At 36.5% G+C, this 26,992-nt stretch overlaps 1 protein-coding gene across 1 annotated transcript in view; it reads left to right on the top strand.

Annotated features, from left to right (window-relative positions):
- Nucleotides 1–26,992, top strand: part of LOC134251607 (low-density lipoprotein receptor-related protein 2-like) — a 66,704-nt gene that overhangs the window by 14,468 nt on the left and 25,244 nt on the right. Inside the window, exons 5-52 of the mRNA XM_062734015.1 lie at nt 1,416–1,535; nt 1,898–2,026; nt 2,247–2,404; nt 2,553–2,776; nt 2,892–3,101; nt 3,793–4,013; nt 4,203–4,331; nt 4,681–4,914; nt 5,795–5,990; nt 6,100–6,276; nt 7,445–7,533; nt 7,831–7,971; nt 9,104–9,392; nt 9,556–9,665; nt 9,766–9,826; nt 10,645–10,703; nt 11,000–11,236; nt 11,443–11,571; nt 11,807–11,932; nt 12,017–12,148; nt 12,313–12,432; nt 12,515–12,640; nt 12,828–13,036; nt 13,128–13,312; nt 13,409–13,637; nt 13,771–13,957; nt 14,253–14,381; nt 14,665–14,837; nt 15,026–15,279; nt 19,162–19,336; nt 19,481–19,706; nt 20,025–20,198; nt 20,283–20,381; nt 20,474–20,680; nt 20,949–21,084; nt 21,270–21,441; nt 21,551–21,664; nt 21,819–21,927; nt 22,043–22,168; nt 22,318–22,554; nt 22,671–22,851; nt 22,980–23,135; nt 23,303–23,424; nt 23,821–23,931; nt 24,113–24,379; nt 24,723–24,839; nt 24,978–25,100; nt 25,199–25,345. Coding sequence (XP_062589999.1) covers nt 1,416–1,535; nt 1,898–2,026; nt 2,247–2,404; nt 2,553–2,776; nt 2,892–3,101; nt 3,793–4,013; nt 4,203–4,331; nt 4,681–4,914; nt 5,795–5,990; nt 6,100–6,276; nt 7,445–7,533; nt 7,831–7,971; nt 9,104–9,392; nt 9,556–9,665; nt 9,766–9,826; nt 10,645–10,703; nt 11,000–11,236; nt 11,443–11,571; nt 11,807–11,932; nt 12,017–12,148; nt 12,313–12,432; nt 12,515–12,640; nt 12,828–13,036; nt 13,128–13,312; nt 13,409–13,637; nt 13,771–13,957; nt 14,253–14,381; nt 14,665–14,837; nt 15,026–15,279; nt 19,162–19,336; nt 19,481–19,706; nt 20,025–20,198; nt 20,283–20,381; nt 20,474–20,680; nt 20,949–21,084; nt 21,270–21,441; nt 21,551–21,664; nt 21,819–21,927; nt 22,043–22,168; nt 22,318–22,554; nt 22,671–22,851; nt 22,980–23,135; nt 23,303–23,424; nt 23,821–23,931; nt 24,113–24,379; nt 24,723–24,839; nt 24,978–25,100; nt 25,199–25,345 — 7,782 coding nt within the window. The remainder of the gene's footprint in view (nt 1–1,415; nt 1,536–1,897; nt 2,027–2,246; nt 2,405–2,552; nt 2,777–2,891; nt 3,102–3,792; nt 4,014–4,202; nt 4,332–4,680; nt 4,915–5,794; nt 5,991–6,099; nt 6,277–7,444; nt 7,534–7,830; nt 7,972–9,103; nt 9,393–9,555; nt 9,666–9,765; nt 9,827–10,644; nt 10,704–10,999; nt 11,237–11,442; nt 11,572–11,806; nt 11,933–12,016; nt 12,149–12,312; nt 12,433–12,514; nt 12,641–12,827; nt 13,037–13,127; nt 13,313–13,408; nt 13,638–13,770; nt 13,958–14,252; nt 14,382–14,664; nt 14,838–15,025; nt 15,280–19,161; nt 19,337–19,480; nt 19,707–20,024; nt 20,199–20,282; nt 20,382–20,473; nt 20,681–20,948; nt 21,085–21,269; nt 21,442–21,550; nt 21,665–21,818; nt 21,928–22,042; nt 22,169–22,317; nt 22,555–22,670; nt 22,852–22,979; nt 23,136–23,302; nt 23,425–23,820; nt 23,932–24,112; nt 24,380–24,722; nt 24,840–24,977; nt 25,101–25,198; nt 25,346–26,992) is intronic.

The following is a 26,992-nucleotide window of genomic DNA, read 5'->3' as shown; positions in this document are numbered from 1 at the left end:
TACATTGTCCATCTGTCTGTAAACATTTTTTTTCAAAATGCTACTCCTCCTGCAGTTTTCGTCTAATTTCAGTATTACTTGGCCTAAAGTACAAACTGCTATTTATTTACCAGAAAAAAGGAAACACAATTTTTTCCTGGCTAGCATTGAGACAAACACTTTAACTAGTCCCTTCCCTTTTTTGAAAGTGGAGTATTTAGAGTTGTTATCACCTCAATGATACAGTTGCTGCCTAACCAAGTTGCTTGACTTTCTCATGAATTTCAACCTCATTAGACGACTGATAAGTTATGCTCCATTTCACAGGACATCTGTGACTTTGGTATGACGGAATCAAATTCTTTAGTCATCTGATTTAGTACCTGATTTTCTGCTTAATTATACAACATTTATAAACATTGAATTTAACTTATTTGACTATAAACAGGGCTTTGGGTCAGGTCAACAAGTTTTAAAAAATCACTTTAAGGAAACATTCAATGTTTGTTATACAACTTCTCATGCATTTTAAAAATTTTTGCAAAAATTTTTTTACATATGCACATTTATCAAGTCATTGTTTGCTTCACATTTGGGAATTATATTTTCCCCTAAATTTCAATCACGAAAAGTTACACGTTATATAGTTTATTATCATGATTATGGTGTGATTAAAATATCTGTTAAAGCTTATGGTGCAGGAAATGTTTTTTTTTTTATAAATGAACACAATAATTGGAGATTGAGGAAGAATTGCCTTTATTACACAATGTAGAATAGGGCACAACTAATGCTTAAAAGTTTTCCATTGTAATGTAGAAAGTCGTCTTCACATTTATAACATGCTTTGGAGCACTGATCTTTAACACTTTCTTACTGTAACAAGACATTTCATAATTTGACATCAATTCTTACAAGAGTTTCAGTTGCAAATGAAAAAGAAAATCCCGATATAACAATAATGTATTTTGAATTCATTCATCATGTTCATAGTAAAGAGCAAGGTAACTGTTGATAATTTCTGTTTCAAAGATCTTTATTCATTTTGTTATGGACTAATGCAACAACGTGCAAGTGTGGTCCTTTTTACCTGCCATTGATCATAATATATGGGTTTGTCATATTTTTTCCTGAAATTTTGAAAGTTTAGTTAGAATAAATGTTGTTTAGCTTGAATGTGATTACTCTCTCTCTCTCTCTTTTACCTGCAATTCAGCCAGCTGTGAAAATAAAGCATGAATTGTGCAATGAACATTATACCTTGTCTTGGTGTTTTTAAGACAGGTGTATTAATTTGCTAATTCTAATTATGAAAATTAGAAAACACACAGCATAAATCATGCAAAAACTACTAGATAGTTAATATTATATATGATGATACATTTATATCCAGAGAATGAAGAATTTGTAAAGAATGATATTAAATGTTTCTCCAGGTAGAACATACTGCCATCAACTGTCATGTGAATACAGATGCCAGGCGACGCCCACTGGAGGGATGTGCTTTTGTAACACTGGCTATCAAATAGACCCCAGAGATAACAGAACTTGTATAGGTAAAGCAATAGATCACATCTGAGCATATTATATGTAAAGTCCACATATTCTCATCAGCATAGTATATTTACCAAACATTAATTGATGTTCATTACTTGAACTCAATACATAGTAAATCACTTAAACGTTATGTTGTACAAATTCAAATTGAATATTCTCGGTAAAATGTAAACTTTAACAACAGAACTTGTAGCCCTATTTACAACACAGGTCTTTGACGCAATGTTATGAAGAAAATATTTGTCATTGAATTCTTAGAATATATTCATATAAGATCTGAAATTATATTTTGAATAAAAATAAAAAGCCCCACAAGAGTTATCCTATCTGAACTCCAGTTAGTGTATTATGTTGATTGCAGATTATAACGAGTGTGAAGCCTGGGGGTCATGTGACCAGAAATGTAAGAATTTTGAAGGCTACTACATGTGTGGATGTTACCCTGGTTACATACTGAATGGGAAGAAGTCTTGTAGATCCACCTCCCCTCGTAAGATCTCTCTCTAGTTGTAAGCCAAGATGACTATGAGTTATATAAATTTTTTAATTTAGCAACGAAGGATGGTTTTTAGAATTATATTTCTATATAACTAATAAACTAAATAAACTTTCTCCCATTTAGAACTGATGACTTGCAGTACAAATACAGTCAGTGCTCTGTCATTTAAAACAATCATTTTAATGTTATTTGTGCTTGATGTTTTTGACAGGGGGCACTATGAGGGTATTTGTGGCTATGGAGGACCACATTTTTAGTATGAATGCTGACGGCGGCGATCATAAAGTGTTGATCAATGCTTCAGTGGAAGCAATGGACTTTGATGTTTATAACAACAAATTGTTCTATATTGACGAAAAGTCCAAAAAGGTGCGGTCTATCTTTTTTTATGTATTTTTCCAACCTTTGAAGAAGTTGAATTCATTACAAATTTTTAAAAATCTTTTATCATATTAATTAATGATTGTAATTTTTGAACTGTAAACATTGACAAATTGGTTTCATGTTTTGTTAATAGATTTTTGCCAAACCTCTGATTGGCATTCCCCAACAAGAAATACAACTGAATGATCTGTACAGACCACACTGTATAGCGTATGACTGGATCGCTGAGAACTTGTATATTGTCGACCAGCGAGCCAAAGTAATAGATGTAGTTGACTTAAGATCTCAGCTTCAAAGAAACATCATCAGTGACAATATACAAGACCCCAGGGCTCTGGCCATTGATCCTCTCATGGGGTAAAAAGATCAGTATTTCTTGATAACTACCAAGCAAAACTTTATATCATTGACTGTTTTGATAGATGATATACTGCCTGTTATAATTCTTCATATAAACTCAAAAACTTTTCAGGTATCTGTTTTTCTCAGACTATGGTAGAAAGCCTCGCCATAACACGAGAATTGAGCGTTCTTACATGGATGGGAATAAGAGGTATTTGTTGGTGGACACGGATATTATAGCTCCCTCCAGCATTGCTGTCGATGCTGTCAATAAAAGAATTTTCTGGACGGACAGAAGATTAGATCACATTCAAACAGTTGATTACAATGGAAAATTTAGGTAACAAAGTTTAATTTTTTAGTCACTAGAGATATTTCAATTGTTTTTATCAGATATCCATTTTGCATTAAGACAAAAGATGTTGAATATCAAAGTAAGGTTGCTACAAATTTGAAAATCATTTTTAGCTTATCTCAACCAAGTAAGGGGGGATAATTGATGCTTATGGTGTTGATGTTGGTGTCAACATCCCAGGTTGAAATTTGAGGAGCAGATATTTTTTCAAATACTATGTCCTATATTCATTCGAATGCTGGATTTGACCTTGATGAGTGACAAGGTTAAAGGTTTTGGAGAAGACCCATTCCAGTGTGACTTAAAACCCTACTTAGACCAAACTTGCATGGATGATGCATCTAGGGATGAACACTCTAAAACTTGCTCCATGCTCCATTTGACTTACTTTCCTTGATGAGTGACTAATTTTAAGATTTTAGAACAAGTTCATTCCAAAGCAGTTGCAAGGCCTATCAGATCAAAATTTCATAATTGTTATATCTAGGTATGCACAACACTAGATTATTAGTTTAGTGTTGGGACTTTAACTTATTAAAGACAACGTTTGTTGACTTGTTGTGGAGAGCTCTGTTATCTTTGATTACCCATGATTTTAGCATTTAAAAATACATATATAGAATTCACTGCAAGGGAAAGGGAGACAATAGAGTTTACTTGGCTATATTCCTTATAGATTCACGGTATTATCTGGGGGTATACAGATCCCCAATGCTATTAGCCTGACTCGCTTTGAGGACCAGCTGTACTGGGCTGATGATACAAAGATGGGAGTGATGAAGGTCGACAAATATGGGGACGAGGAGCCACGACAAATTTTCCACGATCAGAAAAATAAACGAATTCGCAGCATTCGAGTTTTTCATCAATCTATCCAGCACCAAAAAGACAGAAAAAGTCAGAATTCTGTTCACTTAAGTTTACCTTTTCTTTTTATATATAGACATTTCATATTAAAAATATGTGTGCTAAGCTAGTTAGTATATTTACTAATTATATGATTTTCAGTGTTTAAAACTTAGATTTATTACAGAATTTTTTTTTTGATGATTGAATATAATGGGAGTAATATAATTTTTTTTTCAGATCCTTGCTTTAAGAACAAATGTGAACAGATGTGTGTCCTTACACACTTGATGGAAAATGATGGTCTGGGATACAAATGTTTATGCTCTATAGGATATGAACTTTCAAGCAATGGCATTAATTGTACAAGTAAGGATATACTAGAATTCATGGAAAAAAGTCTGAAAAACTAAAGGATGCAGAAATATAGTTTTCTTAACTCTTTCTATTTATTAAGACTATGAATTCTAAATTTATGGAATAGACAACTCATAAAAATAAAATTACCTGCTTTTATTTTTATTTGCCAAAATACATTTAAAAACTCTCAATCCCTTTGCAAATTCATATTTTCATAATTTAACAACTATGAGTCATTTTGGGATACATGAATTGCAAAAAATAAGGAATTTACAGTACCGGTACTTTGATCTATTCTTTGTCATTAAGAATATTCCTTGATATGTTAATTATAGTTTGTTATGCTTTGTGTTTTCAGAAATTAATGATTTCCTGCTCTTTGCTGCCAAGTACTCAGTGAGGGGGATATCCCTGATCCCGCCCACTGACTCCACCTCTGCTGTGGATGCTATCCCCCAGTTATTTGCCAAGGACACGGGTCATCTAGGTGTCAACTACGTGGCTCTGGATTATGATGCAGAGGACGAAATGGTGTACTTCTCAGACATCAGAAATTTTGCCATCATGAAAGCCAAAGTGGATGGATCTATCAGTATGAAATTCTGTTTTAACAGATGCTAAGTTAAACACTGTAAATCACCTTATTTTTATGACACCTTAATTACAGGAGAAAACCATTTGTTATTTGTAACTAAGAAAAATTTTGCAAGCTGTATTTGACTTTGGTGAATGACAGAGTAAAAGTTAAGGGAAAAAATCTTTCTTGCATAATTATTAGGAATGACTATAGCAAACTTTAACATAGTGCATCTGAAAATGGATTACCGGTCAGGCAACAGATACAACACATGACTTTATTTCTAGAATGAATAAGCTAAATTTTTTGGCTACCATAATCACTTCAGTTGACCTAGTGCTGCTGTTCCCATCTATCATGTATGGTTTGTAAACTTGGAATATTTTTAGCTTCTTTCCTGATTTGTCTGAATTAATTTCAACCTATTCATCTTCCTTATTCATGAACATCTGACAAGCAAAGTTATTGCCAAATTATAATAAGCAGCTACTCTTTTTCCCAAAGTGTGAAATTAGTATCCTTGCTAGGTTCGATGTTCGGGCTAAACAATTGAATTTATTTGGCCATATATTACATAATGTAATAAAAACATGAAAAGTCTTCTTTGCTTAATATGAACATCCAGAAGGCAAATTGTTTTCATGGTAAATGTGTAAAGCTTACTCTCTCCCAAAATTGTGAAATTCATATCTCCTGGATGCTAAATTAGGTTATTTTGAGTTGACTATTACCCATTAGAAAAATTATGAAACTTCGAAGGACTTGTTTTGTATAGAAATTTCTTTTGAAATAATTTTCTGGCTTCTTGTTTTCTACTGGATATCTTATTTTATCTTGTGTCCTGTTGTACAGTCATGTTGATTTATTTGATATTTTGTCACATGTAAAATTGTAGAACCCTCAGCCTTAACTGTGAAGAAGGTGCGCTCTGTTGAGGGATTGAGTGTAGACTGGATCTCTAAGAACCTCTACTTCACCGACTTCTTCCAGGGCACTCTGTCCGTACTGAGACTTAAGTCCCCTAACGAGACTCTAGTCCTCATGTCAGGGACGGGCAAACCCCGATCTGTAGTGGTCCACCCACTGAAAGGGTAATACTCGACATTGTATTGACATTTCCACCATTCATTACATTGAATATGTTCATGCATGTGCACATAGTAATATACATGATAAAGGCAATTTTATTTTACATTTTAGGTGGTTATTTTTCTCTGACTGGATGAAAAACACCATGCAGAGTCCTTACATTGCTAGGACGTATGGGGATGGTACTAACATGACAAAGATCAGACAGCATGAGCTGGGCTGGCCTAACGGACTCAGTATAGACTTCCACACAGACAGGCTGTTCTGGGTAGATGCCTACTTCGACAGGTCAGACTCTTCTCCTTTATATTGTGTCCAAGTACTTGGGTAGGATTTTTTCTTTAAATTTTCAGAATACAGTGAAACTTCTCCAAACCGGCCCCCCTGGAAACCGGTTCTCCCTGAACATCGGCCAAATTTATAAGTCCCGGCAAAATTCTTAACATTTCTTTACACATAAACTCTCATAAAACCGGCCACCCCTGAAAACCGGACACCGGCCACTTTTCCAAGAACAAAAGTTAAAAAACATAGGAAATTTCCCCTCATCATACCGGCCACTTTTTTATTGCAAGAAATTTAATTGTCATTGGCCAGAGGGTAATAATTTTTGACCGACCGGAGGTGTGAAAATAGCCTACCCAGGAGAAGTCAGAGGTGTGAAAAATTGAATATGGCCTCATAAGGTTTTCTATTGTTTAGCCGTCTTGATGGGGTAGTCATCGTGCCAGACTATGTAAATGGCCAGTCCAAGCTGTGCACATATGATTAACATTAATTAAACTTGAATTAATAAAATATCAAGCAACTAATGAAATTAAATCACAAAAAGAATCAACAAATTATCGCACGCCACATTGCATCATCCTTTTAAATACACATAAGCGGCCTTAAAATTGGGTACTGTTAAATAATGCTAAGAAAAAAAAATTAATTAAAATGTTTACCAAAATATACATTTCATGATTAAAATAAGAGAAGTTTTGCTCAAAAAGGCTTTAATTATTACTTGTAACTGAAGTACAAACATTTTTTTAATGACGTAAGCGATACACAGATACACATGCAGTATTCTGAATAGACTTCAGTTAAGGTAAAGAGTCTGGTTTATTTCTTCGCATATGATTAATAAAGTAACTTTCCATGTTTTTTTCTGTTCTTTTTTTTTCTTATTTCTTTTCATGAAAATCAACATGTATGTCGAATTTATCATCACTAATAATAATTTCCTTTTTTTAGACCTTAATATACATTACGTGTCTGCCGATAATTAATAATATGTTGACAGATAATTATAACAGACACCATTTTTCCTAGCATCTGTCATAGTTCTGCATTTCTTCAGTATGTTAGATTCTCGGGAAACCGGCCACCCCTCCAGTCCGGCCATTTTATTCAGTCCGGCAGCTGGCCGGTTTAGAGAAGTTTTACTGTATTTAATTTTTCTTACAAACAGGATACAACATTCTAATTTCAATGGAGAAGATGTAAAAACAATAACTGGAGTTTCTATTGCTCATCCCTTTGGAATTGTTGCATACCGAGGTAAGATATTTTAGGAACCAATTTAATACCTATGCAGGTTAAACTGTAAACCTAGATTTAGGTCAGTAACTCAGACACTGATATCTCAAATGCCAGGTATATGCCAGAGTAATATGGAAGTTCCAAGCACTTGTTCCAATGTCTCAAATCCTTGGATATTTTTAAAAAAAATTCTTGGTAATATCCAGTGTGAGAAACATTATGTAATAAGTTTGACTATATATAATTTGTTTATAACGAGTGTTGTGCATTGTATTTCTGTCTGAATTGGCATACTTACTTGAGCTTTGCTTGCAGGAAATATATATTTTTCTGACTGGAAACTTGAAGCCATTATTCGCATCAACCAACAAGGCCATCGACAAGTCACCTTGAGAAAAGGAATAGAGTTTCTACGAGATATTACTGTTTATGACAAAGATATTCAACAAAAACCATGTAATTTTTTAGTGCATTGTCCTTTGATCATTAAATTAAATACATTGATACTAATGGTGAAGCAGTGCTATATTACATTTATTATACCCCCCGCAAACAAAGTTTGGGGGGGGTATATAGGAATCACCTTGTCCGCTTTCTGTCTGTCCGTCCGTCCGTCCGTCTGTCTGTCTGTCCGTCTGTCTGTGCAATCGTGTCCGGTCCATATCTTTCTTACAGAGGGACATCAGAATCTACTACTCCACACTAAGATTGCCCATGACCCAAGGGTGTGTCATGACCTTGACCCAAGGTCATTTGGGGAAGTTCAAGGTCACTGGAAGAAAAAGTTCATAATTCGTGTCCGGTCCATATCTTTCTTATGGATAAACTTGGTAGGTTCTCATTTCACATAAAGATTGCCCATGACCCAAGGGTGTGTCATGACCTTGACCCAAGGTCATTTGGGGACGTTTAAGGTCACTGGAAGAAAAAGTTCATAATTCGTGTCCGGTCCATATCTTTCTTATGGATAAACTTGGTAGGTTCTCATTACGCACAAAGATTGCCCATGAACCAAGGGTGTGTCATGACCTTGACCCAAGGTCATTTGGGGAAGTTCAAGGTCACTGGAAGAAAAAGTTCATAATTCGTGTCCGGTCCATATCTTTCTTATGGATAAACTTGGTAGGTTCTCATTTCACACAAAGATTGCCCATGACCCAAGGGTGTGTCATGACCTTGACCCAAGGTCATTTGGGGAAGTTCAAGGTCACTGGAAGAAAAAGTTCATAATTCGTGTCCCGTCCATATCTTTCTTATGGATAAACATGGTAAATTCTCATTTCACACAAAGATTGTTCATGACCTAAGGTCATTTGGGGAAGTTTAAGGTCACTGGAAGAAAAATTTCATAATTTGTGTTTGATACATATCTTTATTATGGAAAAACTTACTTCTGAAAAACCCAGCGGGGGGTATTTTGTCCCGTTTGGACAGTTCTAGTTTGCTTCAAAGTCTGTAAAGAAGTAATTAAGATAAAGATTGATTTTAAAAGTTACGAACTTAATTAAGGGTCCTGCACACTCAGAAAACCATATAAAAATTAACAAGAGGCTGATGCCATAAACTAGTAATTCAAGCCATTTTTCAGCTAATCATGCCTGTGCCAAGAGGAATGGCGATTGTTCCCACTTTTGTTTCCCGGTGCCGTATTCTGGCGGAGTGCAGCGGCTCGGCAGGAAGTGTGCGTGTCCGTTTGGAATGAAGCTGAATGAGGACATGAGGACCTGTCATCAGGATGAGGAGGTGTTTAAAGAGGAGAAATGTCGGCCCGGCTTCTTCACCTGTGACAACAAACGCTGTGTACCAAACACCTTTACTTGTGACCAGGAAAACGATTGCTTGGATAACTCTGATGAGAAGGATTGTACAAAAGGCATGTCACTTATTGTATTATTTCATAGAATAAGACTTTATATTGAAGATTATCTCTGAAAAAATATTTGGTGTTACTAGATGTCTTTTTCATTTTAATGCTAAGGGAAATAACTCTGAATTTTTACCAAAGATCTTAGATCATAAGTTAGTTTTCATTGTAGGAAGAACTTGTGGTCCACAGCATTTTAAGTGTAGAAACAATCGCTGCATTGACCTGAAGTGGATGTGTGATGGAGACAATGATTGTGGGGACAGTTCGGATGAACTCGGCTGTTGTAAGTCTCGGAAACTGATCAACTTTTTAAAATTATTTATGAAATATCTCCTTCTACCTTTCAGTTCTGTTTTCCCTCACCCCATTCTTTTTTATTTCAGCTAATAAAACTTGTGGCCCCACACAGTTCAGGTGTAATAACACCCTGTGTATTAATAAGAGGTACAGATAATGTACAGGGATGGGTGTCAGGGGGTTTTGTGTTGTAGCTACTAACTTAAGCAAAAAATTAACTAGAATGGTTATGGACAAGAATTGCTTATAACAATGGACTAAAACTGTGTGCTTTGTTTTATGTTGAAGAAATGAATTATGTAGGTTATTATGAAATACATAAAGTGCTTGCATTGATGTGCTGTCCAATAATTATTTTGGTGAAATGATGTTTCTCTCCAATATCATATATTTCTTTCAATGTTAATCTATACATTACACTATTATTTGATTGAATAATTTCCATCTCTCTGATTGGCTGAGATCCAACTGTGTTAGAAAAATACTACGTTGTATTGACCTGCACGTGACGTTCCAGGTCAATACAAGGATTTATTTCTCCATACATGTTAACCTATTGTGATGAAAAATAGGGAGATTCAGACCTCAAAAGCGGTAGCATTGCGTGCACGTTGTTTTACACTTGGATTATCGACATATTTCATGTAATATACATGTATAAAGCCTTAAATGAAACCTACAATAATTAATCTTAAATATCAACTGCAAAGAAGAAGACAGAAACACAGTTTGACATAAATTGTACAATTCAAATATTTTTCATGCTCATCATTTTGCTTGGATTGGTTGCTTAACTTAGCCTTTTGAAGAGTGATCTTTGTTGATATAGCCTAGAAGCAATAATTCTGAATGTTCATTCAGTCCTTCAGGCTCGGTGAATATTGTACTCCTCAGATGGCTAAATCATTGTATTGACCTCAAAAAACAGCAATAATTGTATAATATTTACCTTTGTTTCCTTTTAGGTTTAAGTGTGACACCGACAATGATTGTGGCGATGGATCAGATGAAGGCCCATTTTGTAGTAAGTTAATTGTTTATATGTACATAAAGTTATAGTTAGTCTTGATTTACATTTTATCAGGCAAACTAATTTTTAAACAACTGCTTTCCTATGGTATTGTAGTATTAGCATGCAGGTATTTGGGTAGAAGATCATATTATCTATCAAAAATTGTACGAGAAACCGACAAGCCCATGATTTTTTATGTTTTAATCTTCACAAATGTAATTTGGATTGATCGCTTCCATTGTGGTGCCAATTAATGTATTAGACCTTCTATTGTGGTGACAGTGTATTATTAAATTTTTCTCTTGTAGGCTCTCACAAGTGTGATGTGGACCACTTCCAGTGTGGTGACAATCGGTGTATCTATGAGAAGAAGGTGTGTGATGGATTTCAGGATTGTTACGACGGGTCAGATGAGAAGGATTGTCCCCCATTAGTGTGCTCTGACGGTAAATGGACCTGTAAGGAGGTCAGACAGTGTATACCAGAGAGATACCACTGTGACGGAGCACCCGACTGTCAGGATAAAAGTGACGAGCTCAACTGTCGTAAGTTTAGAAAAACAGTTACCTTTGTAAACCAAATTTATTGTACAGTTATTTTGAAAGAGAGAAAGAAAATTAAACCTCCTCATTATCAATTTCAATATGAAACCTGTTAAAAAGATTCTACAGCTTCTAGTTTCAAGTTATGACAGTGTGTGCTTCATTAATTAATTTGAATAGTAATAACAGGAATATTTTGTATATTTTAGCTACAAGAGAAAATAATAGATGTTTGTTAGATGAGTTTAACTGTACAAAGGGTGGATGTATACCAAAGAGCTGGAAATGTGATGGACAGCCAGACTGTGAGGATGGATCTGATGAACCAGACACTTGTCGTGAGTATTTATCTCTGTATTTAATTAAATTTGTTGATTAATAAATCTACCCATGGGTTATGCTTATCCATGGGCTTGAGTCCATTTGTAAGCTTTGTTAATTTAGCTGTTTGACCAGACTGATCTCTTGGTAACTTTTTTGAAAATTTTCTTCATATCCATTTGCATGTCAGAAAGGTTAAGGTGTGCTAATTGCTCCTATGGCTTAAGCTATTTTAATTTTTCTTTATAACAGCTGAGCCCACCTGCTGGTCAGACAGGTTCAGGTGTGCTAATGGCCGCTGTATCTCCCAGTCCTGGATCTGTGATGGAGATGATGATTGTGGCGACAATTCTGATGAGGATCAAAGTCTTACTTGTCGTAAGAAAACTTGTAAAAAAAAAATTGTGACTTGAATTTTAATTTCAAAAGTGTCCAAATCTAAGTGATTTCTTACTTTTGCAGCCCCTCCTAGTTTTAAATGCCCACATTTTCAGTGGGAATGCCCAGGGAATTCCAGAATATGTATAAATAGAACAAAAGTTTGTGATGGCAGCCCAGACTGTCCTAATGGGGATGATGAGAGTCCTATTTGTAGTGAGTATTGTTCTCTCTGGTGATATTTAATATTTACTTTTGAAAAGAGCATACACTACCCAGGAGAATATTGAAAAAAATAATTTAATTAGGGGTTTGGATTTCGTTAGAGTAATGCAGTGCAAATGTAAACTGAAATGATACATAAACTTTGCTGTTTTCAGATACTGATGAATGCGGTGTAGAGAATGGTCACTGTAACTTTTTGTGTATTCAGACTCCTCGTGGGGCCGAGTGTATTTGTCCTGTGGGGCAGGTCCTGAATGGGACAAAGGAATGTGTGGGTAAGCTGTCAGTCCTGATAATCTCATTCATACTGTTCTTTGAAAAAAGAATTCAAAATGATGATGACATGGTTAATTTCAGATGATAATGAATGTGATCCTCCTGGGAAATGCAGTCAACATTGCATTAATACGAAAGGCTCGTTTAAATGCACTTGTGATCCAGGATATGAACTTGTCAATCATACAACTTGTCTGGCAGAAAGAAGTGAGTATGAGGATTTCAAATTTGTTTAAAATGAAATTAAGATTTTTTGAATTATGCTTGCTGCAAGTTTTTTTAAAAGTCTTATGCGAGTTTGTAATTCCTGAAGGAAAATGAATATAAATCTAAAAGAGATATAATAAAAACACTCTGTGGTGTATATAGTGCATGTATTTATGTTTCTTTTCAGATGAGACTAAGCCCTATCTCCTTGTGACGAGCCAGAAGGATCTGATGAAGGCAGGACTAGACGTGATGGAACTGACCAATATCCAGCTTCCCGGGATACAGGCCCTGGCAGGGCTAGACGTCCACGTGGAGAAACAGCATGTCTACTTCTCAGACTCGTCACTCAAGAAAATCTTCAGGGTTAATGTTGATGGCAGTAACCTCACAGAGGTATGGAACATTTAAATTTTAAATGTTGTTTGAATGAGTTCCTTATAACAGAGTTTATATGTTATAACACAGAAGTTGATGCTCTCTGTAGGTGTTCCCTGTGGGGGTGAATGTGGTGGAGGATTTGGCGGTAGACTGGATTGGTGGTAACTTGTACTGGAATGACTACGTCGTAGAAACTATAGAGGTAGCCAAACTTGACGGCAGTATGAAGACCATACTTTTTAGTGAGAACATCACCAACCCCAGAGGCATCGAAGTGGACCCCCGCAGTGGGTACAGTATATGATTTTATAGATGTTTTTTATTCAGTGCTTTATGTAGTGATATAGCATTATAGTGGTATTGTACCTGTATAATTGTATTTGGCAGAGCGCGGTACCTATTCTGGACTGATTGGGGACAGAATCCTAAGATTGAGAGATCAGGGATGGATGGCATGGGAAGGAAAGTTATCATCTCAGAGAAGTTATATTGGCCTAATGGATTAACACTAGATTATCCCAACAGAAGGGTCTATTTTACAGACGCAAGGCTTGACTTCATAGAATTCTGTAACTATGATGGATCAGGGAGACAGAAAGTGTTCGCAAATGATCATGTAAGTTTCTCCTGCAAATTGAATCAGTCTGCAGTCTGTGCTCTAATCTGAATCTTTTCTTAGTATATGACAAAACTTAAGAACTGAAGTATATTATGTACATATCTGTATATCTTGTCATTTTGGTTTTTAGTTTTTGAGACATCCACATGACCTTGTTGTGTTTGAAGATTACATGTACTGGACTGACAGAATGGCAGGGCGTGTCTCAAAATGTAACAAATTTGACTGTGCTGGACGGAATGTTGTTGTCAGTTTCATCCTCAGACCATTGGGAATAGCCATCATGCATCCTGCTAGACAAGTCATCCTTCCTCAAGGTTTGTTCCAAAAATATAAAACCTTTGATTTATAAGTCTTTTATTTTTCTCTTTGCATTTTGGTTGATAATCTGTTAAATGTTAAATGTTTGAAGAGACATGGATTTAATATGAACAAAAAAAAAAAAATTAAAACACTAATTTTAGCTGCTTGGAGGTTTTGCAAAAGGAGGGGGGGGGGTCCATTTAATGAAGCAGCTTTGCACATAGAAACACTTTGAGAAATATGAATTTCTCTGTTGAAATGATATATTTGTACCTGGTAGATAAAGATTGTTTTATTGTCAAAATTTAGATACCAATCCTTGTGCTTCGGCCCGGTGTAGCCATCTTTGTTTACTGTCAGCTGATAAGTCCTCGGGGTACTCCTGTGCCTGTCCTGTAGGAATGGCTCTGGAACCTGACCAGAGGTCCTGTCAGGAAGGTAAGACTAATGAAAGGGAGAGTTCAAGTATGAAAATATGGTCTATAAGCAAAATCCTGGTCAGTTTTGACTGGCCTTTTTACAAAATGCTGAAACCATCTGACAATGACTTTTTATTACACCTTTAATTATTCTAAATTTATGGTATATTTAATAGACACTAGTTACACTGTTCCATTGAAGTACTATGATTGGAAGGTATTTTCAGATTTTGTTGGTATTATATAATTTAGTGGTTATATTGTCTGACTGTTATGATATGCTAGTATGGTTTTGGTTTCAGTGAGCCAGACATACCTTGCTTACATCACTAAGACTGGCCTGGTAGGACTGACTCTCAATAACAACACAGTCCACGATGTGCTGCCACTATCCAGTAAACAAAATGTGATGGATGTGGACTTTGATACAGAGAACAAAACCATGTACATAGTTCAAAGACCAGAGAATGGCAATGTAAGTGGACAAAGAAAACTTGCTCCATGACTTGTTGTAATGCACTAGATTTCATAACTTTTCATCTGAGTGCATTTCAACCTGACCTTTTACCTCTCCTATCATATAAGTGACTATACTTGCTAATACATGATGTTTTGTTCCATTTCTATGTTTTTGATTTCAATGTTTTGTTTCATTATTTACAGTCTTCTGTGAAGGCCATTTCTCTAGTGGATGGTAAGGAGAAGGAGATGAACCCCACCATGTTTTCCGGTAGTCCTCGTGCCATTGCGCTGGATTGGACGACAAGAAATCTCTACTGGACTGACGATGAGGCCGGAACCATCGAGGTGATGAGAATGGACGGGGATAATCACTATCGTAAAGTTCTCCTCAGCAACACCGGCAAAAACTATGACTGTGCCAGGCCGGTGTCATTAGTGTTAGACCCTAACCATGGGTAAGTACACAGGCAAAAACTACGACTGTGCCAGGCCGGTGTCATTAGTGTTAGACCCTAACCATGGGTAAGTACACAGGCAAAAACTATGACTGTGCCAGGCCGGTGTCATTAGTGTTAGACCCTAACCATGGATAAGTACACAGGGGAAAACTACGACTGTGCCAGGCCTGTGTCATTAGTGTTAGACCCTAACCATGGGTAAGTACACAGGCAAAAACTATGACTGTGCCAGGCCGGTGTCATTAGTGTTAGACCCTAACCATGGGTAAGTACACAGGGGAAAACTACGACTGTGCCAGGCCTGTGTCATTAGTGTTAGACCCTAACCATGGGTAAGTACACAGGCAAAACTATGACTGTGCCAGGCCTGTGTCATTAGTGTTAGACCCTAACCATGGGTAAGTACGCAGGCAAAACTATGACTGTGCCAGGCCTGTGTCATTAGTGTTAGATCTCAACCATGGGTAAGTTCACTGGCAAAAACTACGACTGTGCCAGGCCTGTGTCATTAGTGTTAGACCCTAACCATGGGTAAGTACGCAGGCAAAACTATGACTGTGCCAGGCCTGTTTCATTAGTGTTAGATCCCAACCATGGGTAAGTTCACTGGCAAAAACTATGACTGTGCCAGGCCTGTGTCATTAGTGTTAGATCCCAACCATGGGTAAGTACACTGGCAAAAACTACGACTGTGCAGACTGTGTCATTAGGGCCCCGCAAGGATTTGCGGGTGCCCTATAGTAATCACTCTGTCTGTCTGTCTGTCTGTCCGTCTGTCTGTCCGTTTGTGATTTTCCGTCCACAAATTTTCTGTTTTTTCCTAATAACTTTTTTTATGGTAGCTCAATTAAGTTCAAATTTGGTATGGTAGTTCAGTAGGCAAAAAGACATATTTTGATGCTAAGTTTGTTTCTCTATGTCCTCTTGTTTGGAGCTGGGGTGGTGGGGTAGATTCCTTAACTTTATATAAGAATGAATTGGGAAAGAGAGATAACTTCTGAAAATGTTGTAAACTGAATACTGCAATGAATGAGCCCCTTGGGATTAATTAGCTTTCCTCCTGAAGAAAATCCAAAGCATTATCTTTATCTGTCACATTGAGATGAATTACCACCTCTGTCTGCAAATGAAGTTTGTTTTGAAGTTAAGTCCATTTAGAATGCTATGAACACTATGAAATGTGGATTGAAGTATAATTGTTTTTACTTTATTTTTGTTGAAATAGCCTACACGATGAGTTCTGATTTCATTGACTTCTAGAAAGAAGAAATAGATTAAAGAAGCTTTATTTTTTATTTTTATTTGTTCATTTATTTATTTTTTTTTTCTTCATGAAAATTCATGAATATTATTAATTTTTAAGGCAGTTGGATAAAAACCTCATTCTATCATTACTGAAAAAGTTCTTATTATAAATTAAGAAGAAAATGATGAGAGAAAAGTACAATTAATCCCTTGGGATTAATTATCTAGCCTGCTGCAGAAAATTTAGAAGGCTTATCTTTATCTGTCACTTTTAAGATTAATGAAAACCTTTGTCTGCAACTGCTGTTTGTTTAAGTTAAGGTCAAGCCTTCATGATATGTATTTGCATTCATTGAAGGCTGGCATTTTATATAACAAAAGCTTCACTATTATTTAGATATACATTCAGTGTTGAGTTGTTCTTTACTGCCTTATGTAAAATAAATACAAGGATATTATTTACGGGTTTTTGGATATTCGGGAATTATCTTGAAATTTTAAGAATACAGTTGCTGTTTCTTGTTCGTCATATATTTCTTAAATCATTCCATAAGCTGCACCCTTATAATTCCACCCCATGGCGGGGCCCTTGCTGACTGGTCAGTTTTCTAGTTAGTGTTAGACCCTAACCGTGGGTAAGTACACAGGCAAAAACTATGACTGTGCCAGGCCTGTGTCATTAGTATTAGATCCCAACCATGGGTAAGTACGCAGGCTAAAACTACGACTGTGCTAGGCCGGTGTCATTAGTGTTAGACCCTAACCATGGGTAAGTACACAGGCAAAAAATTTAGAACTGAACTAGGCCCATGTCATAAGTGCATAGTTGGACAAGTTTTCTTTCATGTCTTAAACAAGATGTCAAACACTAAGTTGAGTCAGCAGTATCAACACTTCCTTAATTTTGTGATTTTGAAATATTTACTGGTATTTTTAGGTCACCTGAGTAAACTCAGGTGACCTATTGCTATCCGTTTTCGTCCGTCGTTGTGCGTCGTCCGTCGTGTGTTAACATTTGAACATTTACAGCTTCTTCTCTGCAACCACTGAACCAATTTCAACCAAATTTGGCACAAAGCATCTATGGGTGAAGGGTATAACAAAATTTGTGAATTTCATGATCCCTGCCCCCCTGGGGCCTGAGGGGTGGGGCCAAAATCACTAAAATTAATCCAATCTTTAAAAATCTTCTTCTTTACTCCTGGACATCAAGCAGTCAAACTGTTTGCATGATTGTAATCAGCATTGAGTCCTCTACCAAAATTGTGAAATTCATGGCCCTGGGGTCAGGGGTTCTAGTGCTAGGGCAGGGCTAAATAAGTATGTAGTGAAAATGCATTATTTCTTTGAAAAACTTCTTCTCTGCTCCTGGGTATTAAATAGACCAACTAAGTGCATAGTTATGATGAGCAAGAGTGCCTCTATCAAAATTGTGAATTTTATGGCCCCAGGGTCAGGGGTTCTGGTGTTAGGGTGGGGCTCTATTTTAGCACTGATTATATATAGTGAAAATATATGATTTCTTTGAAAATCTTCTTCTCTGGCCCTTGGTATTAAATAAACTAACTAAGTGCATAGTTATGATGAGCAAGAGTGCTTTTACCAAAATTGTGAATTTTGTGGCCCCAGGGTCAAGGGTTCTGGTGTTAGGGGGGGGGCTCTATTGATTATATAGTGAAAATACATGAATTCTTTGATAATCTTCTTCTCTGCTCCTAGGTATTAAATAATCTAACTAAGTGCATAGTTATGATGAGCAAGAGTGCCTCAACCAAAATTGTGAATTTTATGGCCCCAGGGTCAAGGGTTCAGGTGTTGGGGGGGGGGCTGCGCCACTCCTATATTGATTATATAGTGAAAATACATGAATTCTTTGAAAATCTTCATCTCTGCTCCTAGGTATTAGATAAACTAAGTGCCTCTTCTAAAATTATGAATTATATGGCCCCAGGGTCAGGGGTTCTGGTGTTAGGGTGGGGCTCTATTGATTATATAGTGAAAATACATTAAATCTTTGAAAATTTTCTTCTCTTTCTCTTGGTATGAAGCAGATGAACTACCTAAATAGTTATGATGAGCAAGGGCCCTCTCTCTCTCTCTCTCTCTCTCTCTCTCTCCAGGGTAATCAAGGGGGGGGGCTCTAAAAAAAACTTATATACTGAAAATGAATTAATTATTTGAAATCTGCTCTTTTGTATTTATAAAACATTTATTTATTTTTTGATAGGCAATTTTAAGTGTGCCTTTTTAAAATTTGTGCAATGTGTGGACCTAGGGTCAGGGGTTTATGTCACAGTGTTAGGGTCACTAATGATTATTGCTGAATATTACAGATTAGTTGGAATGAAATTTTGTTCCCTACCCTGCGTATGGATATTCAGTAACCAAGCTAAGCAACTGCTAAGTGTAATGATGATCAATGGTGCCTATTTTCTTTCAAAATTGTGAATGCCATATAGCATCTGGCTTAAAACATGAATCAAATTCAATAACTGGAAAGTTGTTGCATAATGCTCAGGTGACCTATAAGGCCCGTGGGCCTCTTGTTCATTCAAACACACTTAGTCAGAGATAACAAGATTTGATGCACGGTATGTAACCTGTGTGGTACATGGTCTGTATTTCTGATTATAGGAAGCTGTACTATGCAGATCAGGGAGGGAATGGTTTGCCCTCAAAGATTGGAGGAATGAGTCTGAGTGGAAGCAATCCATTTATAGTTTTACAGAGACGAGTGGAGAAACCTGAATACATCACACTAGACAGAAACATGGAAACTTTATATTGGACAGATTCAGGAAGGCAATGGGTAAGTGTTCTTTTAGTTTATTTTGTCCTTGTCTTTATGGAAAAGTTTTAAAATTGAAATCTTTTAAATTGAACGGCATGAAAATTGCTAGAGAGCTTTAGTTGTCAATTCATAATATTGTAATACCCTTTCTTTCTACATTAGATTATGAAATGTGGATTGCGTCCCCGAAGTGTTTCAGTGTTTTTGAACCGCCTGAGTAATCCCAGGGGTATAGCTGTGTATAGAAGTGAACTTTACTATGTTGATGCTGATTTTGAGTCCATCTTCTCTGTTTCACTAAATGCTCCTCAAAAACGCAAGGAAACCATTAAAACAAACATCCTGATGCTGCATGGGCTGAAAATCTATGGAGAAACCCATAAAGATGGTTTGTTTTATTTCAGTTATATTATCTCAAGCATGTTTACTTATTTGATTGGATGATTTCACTATAAAGAATATGAATGATTTTATCAATGAATTCATGGATTGACTTAAGTATAAAAATGATATATACTAAGAGTTTCCAAAAATTTCTGGAACTTGTCAAAGTTTATTAGTGTTACACTGTTTTATGAATAAAATCTCAAAATTGTCATCTTGAATCCTTTATGTTGCAGAGTTTTCCATCAGTCATTAGTATCACCATTCTGAGGTACCATGATTTAATTTTTTTTATAACACATAGCATTTTGGTTTATTATAGATACATCTCCTCATGGTTGTGTGGTGAAGTATAAAGGTATTACAGATGAGTGGAAGTTTAATTATGGTAAATGTGAGCAGCTCTGTCTTCCTGGCCCTGGGCAGTACAAATGGAAGAACCTCTGTCAATGTTCAACGGGTTTCCAGATGAACTCCACCACTGGAAAGTGCTACAGTACGTAAACAAGAAACTAAATCCTAAACATTGCTCTGAGAGATGCGGGGTAGGTATTTATGTTTTATTATTTCATGTTTTCAGTGGAAGATACCTTTGCTGTAGTCTCGATGCTGGAAGTGATTCGAGGATTTTCTCTGAGCCCCAGTCACAATGATGCCATGGTTCCCATTAGGGGACCAGGTAAGTATTTGCATTCATAATGAAGAAAATCCTTTTTCGCAATAGCTGTTTGTCTGGAGTTTTTGAAGTCTATTATATTCATTTACATGTAGATCGTGTTGCTCTACATGTGGATGTCCATGTAGCTGGACAACATATTTACTGGTGTGATTACGACCCCACTGGTGTCAAACTCGGCAATAATAACGGAATTCGTAGAATCCATGCTGATGGATCAGGGTATGAGGAAGTAGTTGTGGATGGAATTGGCCTGAAGTCTGGAGACGGCATTAAGGGAATCGCTGTGGACTGGGTAGCAGGTAACCTCTCTCCTTTACCTGTTTAAGCCAGTGCTGGATGAGTATTAATTATTTCAATACATTGTTTGGTTGAGTATGTCCATGACTTCAAGGATTTTTGGCAAGTAATTTCTCTTTTTCGGATTGGGAAGTTCTGTATTATAAGATTGTTTAAGAGGCCCTATAATACCATATTAGATTTCTCCTAATTATAAAAGAAAAGTTGTTTGATCCATCAAAGAAACTTTATTTTGTTTGAAAGCTGTGATTGTTACATATTGTTGCACAGGTAATTTGTATTTCACCAACTCTAAGAACTATGTGACCTACATGGAGGTAAGCAGAATGAATGGAACTCACCGCATGATACTGTTCCAGGAGAAGGAGGCGACACCTCGAGCTATAGCTGTTAATCCCATTAAAAGGTGAGTACACCTAGAGCTGTAGCTGTAAATCTCATTAAAAGGTGAGTACAAGCAACACACAAAATGTAGTAAAGCTATGAATAAATTGAAGCAATCAAATGGGTCCATTAAATGATGAGTCAATAACTTTGTTAGGAGAGCCCAAATTTGAACAATTGTCTGATCCATTGCATTTTTGCTTGTAGGTACCTTTACTGGATAGACCAGGGTCAGTTCCCTAAGATAGAGAGATCCCACCTGGACGGTAGTAATAGAACTGTTTTGGTTAAGAATGGGATTGTCTATCCTCGAGGGATCACCATAGATATAGACACACATGACGTCTACTGGGTAGACTCGAGGGTGGATGCTATTCAGGTATACAGAAATCCCCATACTTTACAAAGAAATTTCTTTTCGTAAAAATGACATTGTTTAGTCAAAATTGTCAATATATTTCTATGTTACTGAACATCTGTTTTGATAGAAAATGTCCTTCAGTGGTGGAAACAGAGAATATGTCAAGACTAATCTCCCCTCTCCATTTGGAATCGCTATTAGAGGCCAGTTTATGTATTGGGTGGATCGTAATCTCAAGAAGGTAAGAAAACAACAATTTTGTTCATGTTGAATTATATTTTACCATTGATATGATAGTTCTTTTTGAAAAAATATTTTTTTGATTTTCTAAGCTCTTTTACTATATTAAATGTTATGTTTTTCAGTATTTATAGCAAGTGAAATTTAATTCTTAGGTTTTTAAATCCAGAAAAGACCGAGAAAACGCTAGGAGTACTGTCATAAAAAATAATCTGGAGATGTTGCGAGACATTGCCATCTTTCACAAGTCTGTGCAGCCTAATGGTAAAATAAAATTTCTCACAAAAAAATATTCTCTGAAAAGTCAGCTTTCGTGGAATACATGGCAGCACAAAGATGGACACTAATTAATGGTTAAATCTCTTGATATGTCTTACAGTCTCAAGCCCATGTAGTGTAAACAATGGAGGGTGTGAACAGCTTTGTTTCTCCTTCCCAAACAAGACAGAACCTAAATGTCAATGTGCAACAGGTGTTCTGGATAAAGATGGCAAATCTTGCAAAGGTAACACATCAGTTTTGTAAGATTACTGAAATATCGGTAAAATCTCTATATGTATGACTTTATGCAATATAGACAGGTTGAATTAAAGAAGAGGTTTTTGCCAAATTTTATTGAGGTCATTAGTATGTAGTGTTTCTGTTTATTTACAGCTCCCAGCGAGTTCCTTGTGATTGCGGCTGAGTCGGAGATAATAAGTGTGTCCCTGGACCCCAGGATTAAGTCAGCCCCGATGCCCCCCATCAAGGGCCTGTTTGGAGTGGTAGCTGTGGACTTTGATTACGAGGAAAATTACATTTACTTCTCTCAGGTTCTTGGAAAATCAATAAGCCGGGTCAGAAAGGGAACCAATGAAATAGAAGACATGGCTAAAACTGGAAATACCTCAAGTAATTATGAAGAATAGAAGTTAATGTTCTTATATGATCATGTATAATATTGTACAATTAATTTTGATAATATTACTTTAATCCCTTTGATACATTTGAATGTTTGATGTTACCAGAAAGTTCCCGAGCCAACTCGGCGACAGCTGAGGGCTTGGCTGTAGACTGGGTGGGTAAGAAGATCTACTGGTCAGACGTGTTTAGTGGTCAGATCATGAGCATGACCACCAACAAAACACACAAGACTCCCCTCGGTCATGTAGCTTCCCCTCGTGCTGTGGCTGTCCATCCATGCAAAGGGTGAGCCTAACTTCAAATCATACTTAAATCGGAAAAAAAGAGTAGATTATGGTATAATATAAATAGGTGTAAATATAACATTTGAAAGTGTGCAAAAATAATGATTTAAAATAATAAATATTTTGCAGCTATCTGTTCTGGACAGATTGGACCCTACCTAAGATAGAGAGAAGTACCATGGCAGGAAACCTGCGGACCACCATAATAGAGACAGACTTAGGCTGGCCTAATGGACTGTCTGTTGATTATGATGAGGATATGATATATTGGGCAGATGCTCTAAGGTTAGTTTATAGTAGGCAGGAGAAGACTACTTTTAGGTGCCAACATTTCATTCATAAGTACAAATCAATGTTTTGTTTTTTTCATAAATCATTCTGTATTTTATTTAGAAATATAACAAATTTTTGTTTTCAATACGAAGACTTGATGTATGTTGATTGCTTTGTAGAGACAGAATAGAGAGGGCTAACTTTAATGGTCAATACAGGGAGATCATTGTCCAGTCCACTGTCCATCCATACTCCATGACAGTGTTTGGTCACTATGTCTACTGGACAGACTGGACATTACGTAAGTAAACGATTCTAAAATGTACAAAAGTACCGTAACTAATTATATGACAATGATACTGTGAAACAACTTTTATTCGTGTGCGAGAAATATTCTTGAGTTTTGCGACCTACATTAAATATGAATATTAATCCCCGCAAACCAATCATTTTGCTTTGTATTGTAGAGAATATTTCCTCATTTGCGAATATTTATCGTTGCGGATGGATTTCAAACTGACGAATTTTGAATAAAAGATGACGCGAATTATAGTTGGTTTACAGTATACTGATAGATGTTAACTGTAATTAACTTCTTGTGTTGAATATTTTGGATCAATTTCCTTTGATCCCCTTTACTGCTGACCTATTTACTTTGTCTATTAAAAGTATGTCATCTTGTTCTTATAACTTGTAGATGGTGTTTATAGAGCTGAGAAACACACAGGAGCAAATATGGTGGTGATGGTAGAGGGAATTCTGAATCGTCCAATGGGAATATCAGTCTTCTCTCATCGCAGACAAAAATGTGAGCTTAAGTGTTTAATATGAAAGGGTTTTATTCCAAACAAAGGAATTAGTTAAAAGAGATACACCACTTATTTTTACCTCCTATCTCAATTGGGAAAAAATGTGGGAGTCATACTTAATTTACCACATGAGATTTTCCCCTTTTTTCACTTTATTGACATAATCCCTGAATATTCCAGGTGATGCTGATCCGTGTGTGCCTTACAATGGAGGCTGCAGTCACAGCTGTCATCCGGCACCGGACGGCAAGGCCGAGTGTAAATGTCCAGAGGAGGACGGTGTTAATTACATCCTGGGTAACGGGGGCAAGATGTGTATCCCCAGTAACCACACCTGTAAGTCTAACCGCTTTGTGTGCGGGAATGGTCAGTGTCTAAACTACAGGTGGGTGTGTGACTCAGACCCGGACTGTACTGATGGATCGGACGAAAATGAAAACATGTGTGGTGAGTACTATGTTAGAAATCAGGGGCTTGTTTAATAATGTATTGTAGAGAAAAAAAACTTGTTTGGTATGAAGACAGGTTTTGCAAATGTTTGAATGCAGTGAAGAATTTGGGGAATTCCCAGCAAATCTCTTAACAATTACTCATATTTTTTTTTACACATGCATATTATGAATTTGCTATGCATACTTTAGGAACTTATACAGGTGTTATGAATTACAATTCAGTGAACTAAATACTCAGTTCCAAAAGACTTAATTTCACCGAAGTTTTGCTGTTTTCTTGCTTGTAAAAGAGATTTTTGGTTTGATAATACATACAATATATCCTACTAATTTTGTAGCCACACATGTTTGTGACCCCACCTTTTTCCGCTGTAACAATGGACGATGTATTCAGCCTCAGTATCGCTGTGACCACGAAGATGACTGTAAAGACAATTCAGATGAGGCAGACTGTGGTAGGTGTTCTTTGTTAAAATTTTTATATTTTAATTTCTATTGATTTTTTTTTATTAAATTTTTTTTGCAGTTGTATGTATATGTAAGTATAAATTACTTATATTTACAAATAATCGTACTATTTATGATTCTGATAGATTATCCAAAATGCAAAGAGAAACAGTTTGTCTGTAAGAACTTCCGCTGCATCAGTAGAAATCTTGTGTGTAATGGGGAGGACAACTGTAGGGACGGCAATAAAACAGATGAAATCAACTGTCGTAAGTCACAACCAGATATTAATATTAATTCATCTGGAATTTATTAACAATCCCAGAGTATTCTAATTCAAACTGTTTACATAATTTCACTCTCTCAGCTGATCGTCCTTGTGAGAAAGGAAAAACAAAGTGCCCTAATAGTAACAAATGTCTGGCTCGTCGTTACCTGTGTGACGGGGACGACGACTGCGGAGATAACTCGGACGAGAATCCTCTGTTCTGTAAATCTGTGGCTTGTGCAGAAGGTGGGACAAGAATCGTAAAATTCTTCTAACTTTGTTTTTAGCTCTACTAGTCAGAGACCAGAAGAGCTTATGCGATAGTACTGCATCCGTCGTCCGTCCGTCTGTCTGTCTGTAAACAATTTTTCAAAATGCTACTCCTCCTACAGTTTTGGTTCAATTTCAATATAACTTGGCACACAAGTAGACTATACTGAGATACATAATTCTGTGCATCAGTTTTTGATTTCAATGAACGGTGTTGCCATGGTTACTAAAAATAGGAATTTCTGTGAAATTCTTTCAAAATGCTACTCCTCCTACAGTTTTGGTATGATTTCAATATAACTTGGCACACAAGTAGACTACACTAAGATACATAATTCCGTGCATCAGTTTTTGATTTCGATGAATGGTGCTGCCATGGTTACTAAAAATAGAAATTTCTTTGAAATTCTTTCGAAATGCTACTCCTCCTACAGTTTTGGTCCGATTTCAATATAACTTGGCACACAAGTAGACTATACTAAGATACATAATTCTGTGCATCTGTTTTTAGCTCACCTGAGCCGAAGGCTCAAGTGAGCTTTTCTGATCACATTTTGTCCGGCGTCCGTCTGTCCGTCTGTCCGTCTGTCTGTCTGTCTGTCTGTAAACTTTTCACATTTTCGACTTCTTCTCAAGAACCACTGGGCCAATTTCAACCAAACTTGCCACAAAGTATCCTTGGGTGAAGGGGATTCAAGTTTGTTCAAATGAAGGGCCACACCCTTATTCAAGGGGAGATAATTGGGAATTAATGAAAATTTAGTGGTATATTTTAAAAATCTTCTTCTCAAGAACCACTGTGCCAGGAAAGATGAAACTTATGCAAACATCCTCAGGTAGTGTAGATTCAAGTTTGTTCAAATCATGACCCCCGGGGGTAGGGCGGGGCCAAAATGGCCGACCAAAGTTTTACATAGAAATATATAGGAAAATTCTTTAAATATCTTCTTCTCAAGAATGACAAAGCCATAATTCATCATATTTATATGGAAGCATGCTCAGGTAGTGTAGATTCAAGTTTGTTCAAAATGACCCCCGGGGGTAGGGCGGGGCCAAAATGGCCTTTTTTACATAGAAATATATAGGAAAATTCTTTAAAAATCTTCTTCTCAAGAATGACAAAGCCATTATTCATCATATTTATATGGAAGCATGCTCAGGTAGTGTAGATTCAAGTTTGTTCAAATCATGACCCCCGGGGGTAGGGCGGGGCCAAAATGGCCGACCAAAGTTTTACATAGAAATATATAGGAAAATTCTTTAAAAATCTTCTTTCAAGAATGACAAAGCCATAATTCATCATATTTATATGGAAGCATGCTCATGTAATGTATATTCAAGTTTGTTCAAATCATGACCCCCGGGGGTGGGGCGGGGCCAAAATGGCCGACCAAAGTTTTACATAGAAATATATAGGAAAATTCTTTAAATATCTTCTTCTCAAGAATGACAAAGCCATAATTCATCATATTTATATGGAAGCATGCTCAGGTAGTGTAGATTCAAGTTTGTTCAAATCATGACCCCTGGGGGTAGGGCGGGGCCAAAATGGCCAAGACAAAGTTTTACATAGAAATATATAGGAAAATTCTTTAAAAATCTTCTTCTCAAGAATGACAAAGC

This window comes from Saccostrea cucullata, unplaced genomic scaffold (assembly GCF_032062105.1).
Source record: "Saccostrea cucullata isolate Sc308-1 unplaced genomic scaffold, CSIRO_AGI_Scuc_v1 ctg37, whole genome shotgun sequence".
NCBI lineage: Eukaryota > Metazoa > Mollusca > Bivalvia > Ostreida > Ostreidae > Saccostrea > Saccostrea cuccullata.
The sequence above is the reverse complement of the archived record's forward strand: the minus strand, read 5'-3'. Positions and strand labels throughout refer to the sequence as shown.